General features: G+C 50.7%; 1 protein-coding gene across 1 annotated transcript; it reads right to left on the bottom strand.

Moving 5' to 3' along the window:
• Positions 1-109: 109 nt before the first annotated feature.
• PPTG_17242 (hypothetical protein) lies at positions 110-1,485 on the bottom strand (the record flags this gene model as incomplete). The annotated part of the gene is made up of 2 exons (XM_008914961.1): positions 360-1,485; positions 110-264 (listed from the first exon to the last, which is right to left on the bottom strand). The coding sequence occupies exons 1-2, from the start codon at positions 1,387-1,389 to the stop codon at positions 110-112; spliced, it is 1,185 nt and encodes a 394-aa protein (XP_008913209.1). The 5' UTR covers positions 1,390-1,485.
• Between the last annotated feature and the right edge of the window lie 35 nt (positions 1,486-1,520).

Here is a 1,520-nt window from a genome sequence, read left to right as displayed (position 1 = left end):
GTCGTCGCACGAGATCTCGTCAACTTGTCGCCAGAATACGCGCATGAGGCCGTAGTAACCATACCGGAAAGGCGTGATGTACTGAACCCAGCGCAGCACACCAGGCACGTCACTCGGGTCGATGAAGAGACCACCAAGTAACAGAAGAGGCATCAGCACGATGTTCCCTGCGAGTGGGGCGATGTCGATACGTCGACAGACGCACGAAATGCAGTAACCGAAGGCCACACACGAGCTGTGCAGCAGTATCAGCACGAGTTGCATCTGGATGTACATGTTGAAGTCGTGGCCAATTCCCACTAAGAAATACAGCGGCAACAGGCTGATAATAGGGAGAATAACCTGCTGAGGTAGCTCACACAGGTTCTTTGCCGCATACCACGATGCAACGGAGTAGAGACCGATATCGTACTCACGGTATACGATAGGGAGCTCCATTGGCACGGACATGATGGCTGGCATGGAAGCTCCGTATACTTGCTCCGTTACGATGTAGAAGAAGGCACCGGAGAAATTCGATACGCCTTGTTGGTCCAGTGTCAGCTGGAAGAAGATAATACCGACCAGCAGAGTGGTCACTAGAGTCTGAACGCTCTGCAATCTCAATGCTGTCTTATCACGGAGTAACCTCAGGGCGTTTCGAGTCGCTAACACGCGAATTTGACCCCAGACAGACGCTCTGGAGTCTTCAAAATCCACTAATTCATGAGATGTAGCCACATCTTTGCTCGTTCTAGAGCCAATATCCTGCGGGTTGACGACTTCGATTCCTTCGTTCCGTTGCAGTGCGTGTGTCTTCCAAGCTTCTTTCAACGCACGTACCCGCTCCACACCAGCTTGATCTGTATCAGCATCAACTATGACGATCTTCTCCATAAAATAGTCCGCCGGATTCATAAAAGTCGGACATTCAAAGCCAAAAGTGGCAAAATAGTCCACTACATCGACCGCTTTTCCTTGATAAATCGTCGCACCATCCGCTAGTAGCTCCAACCGATCGAACAACGCGAATACCTCGGACGACGGTTGATGGATCGTTGCCACTACTGTGCGTCCTTCGTGCACTGCAAGTCTTCTCAGCTGCTGTACTACCGATTTTGCCATGAAACTATCGAGTCCAGACGTTGGTTCATCGGCAAATAACACTGATGGGTTCGTCAACAATTCCGTCGCTAGAGCCAACCTTTTCCTCTCGCCACCGGAAATACCTCGTTGCATCCAGCCACCGATAAGAGTATCTTTGCTCTTGGATAATCCAAACTCTTCTAGTAGCGTATCCACCCGTCCGAGATACTGTTGACGACTGAAAGACCCACTCATCCTCAGTCTCGCCTGCAGGATCAAATGCTCTCTAACTGTCAGCGTGGCATGGAATAGATCCTCCTGCATCACGTACGCTGCAAAGCGTTTGAGTTTCTTATTCCATGGAGTCCCGTTCACTGTCACTTGGCCTTTGATGGCGTTATTGCGACCTGAAATACAGTCGAGAAGCGAGCTTTTACCCGCGCCTGAAGGCCCCA

Source organism: Phytophthora parasitica (assembly GCF_000247585.1).
Source record: "Phytophthora parasitica INRA-310 unplaced genomic scaffold supercont2.65, whole genome shotgun sequence".
In the NCBI taxonomy this organism is placed as follows: Eukaryota; Oomycota; class Peronosporomycetes; order Peronosporales; family Peronosporaceae; genus Phytophthora; species Phytophthora nicotianae.
This window is presented reverse-complemented; position numbering and strand designations above follow the sequence as displayed.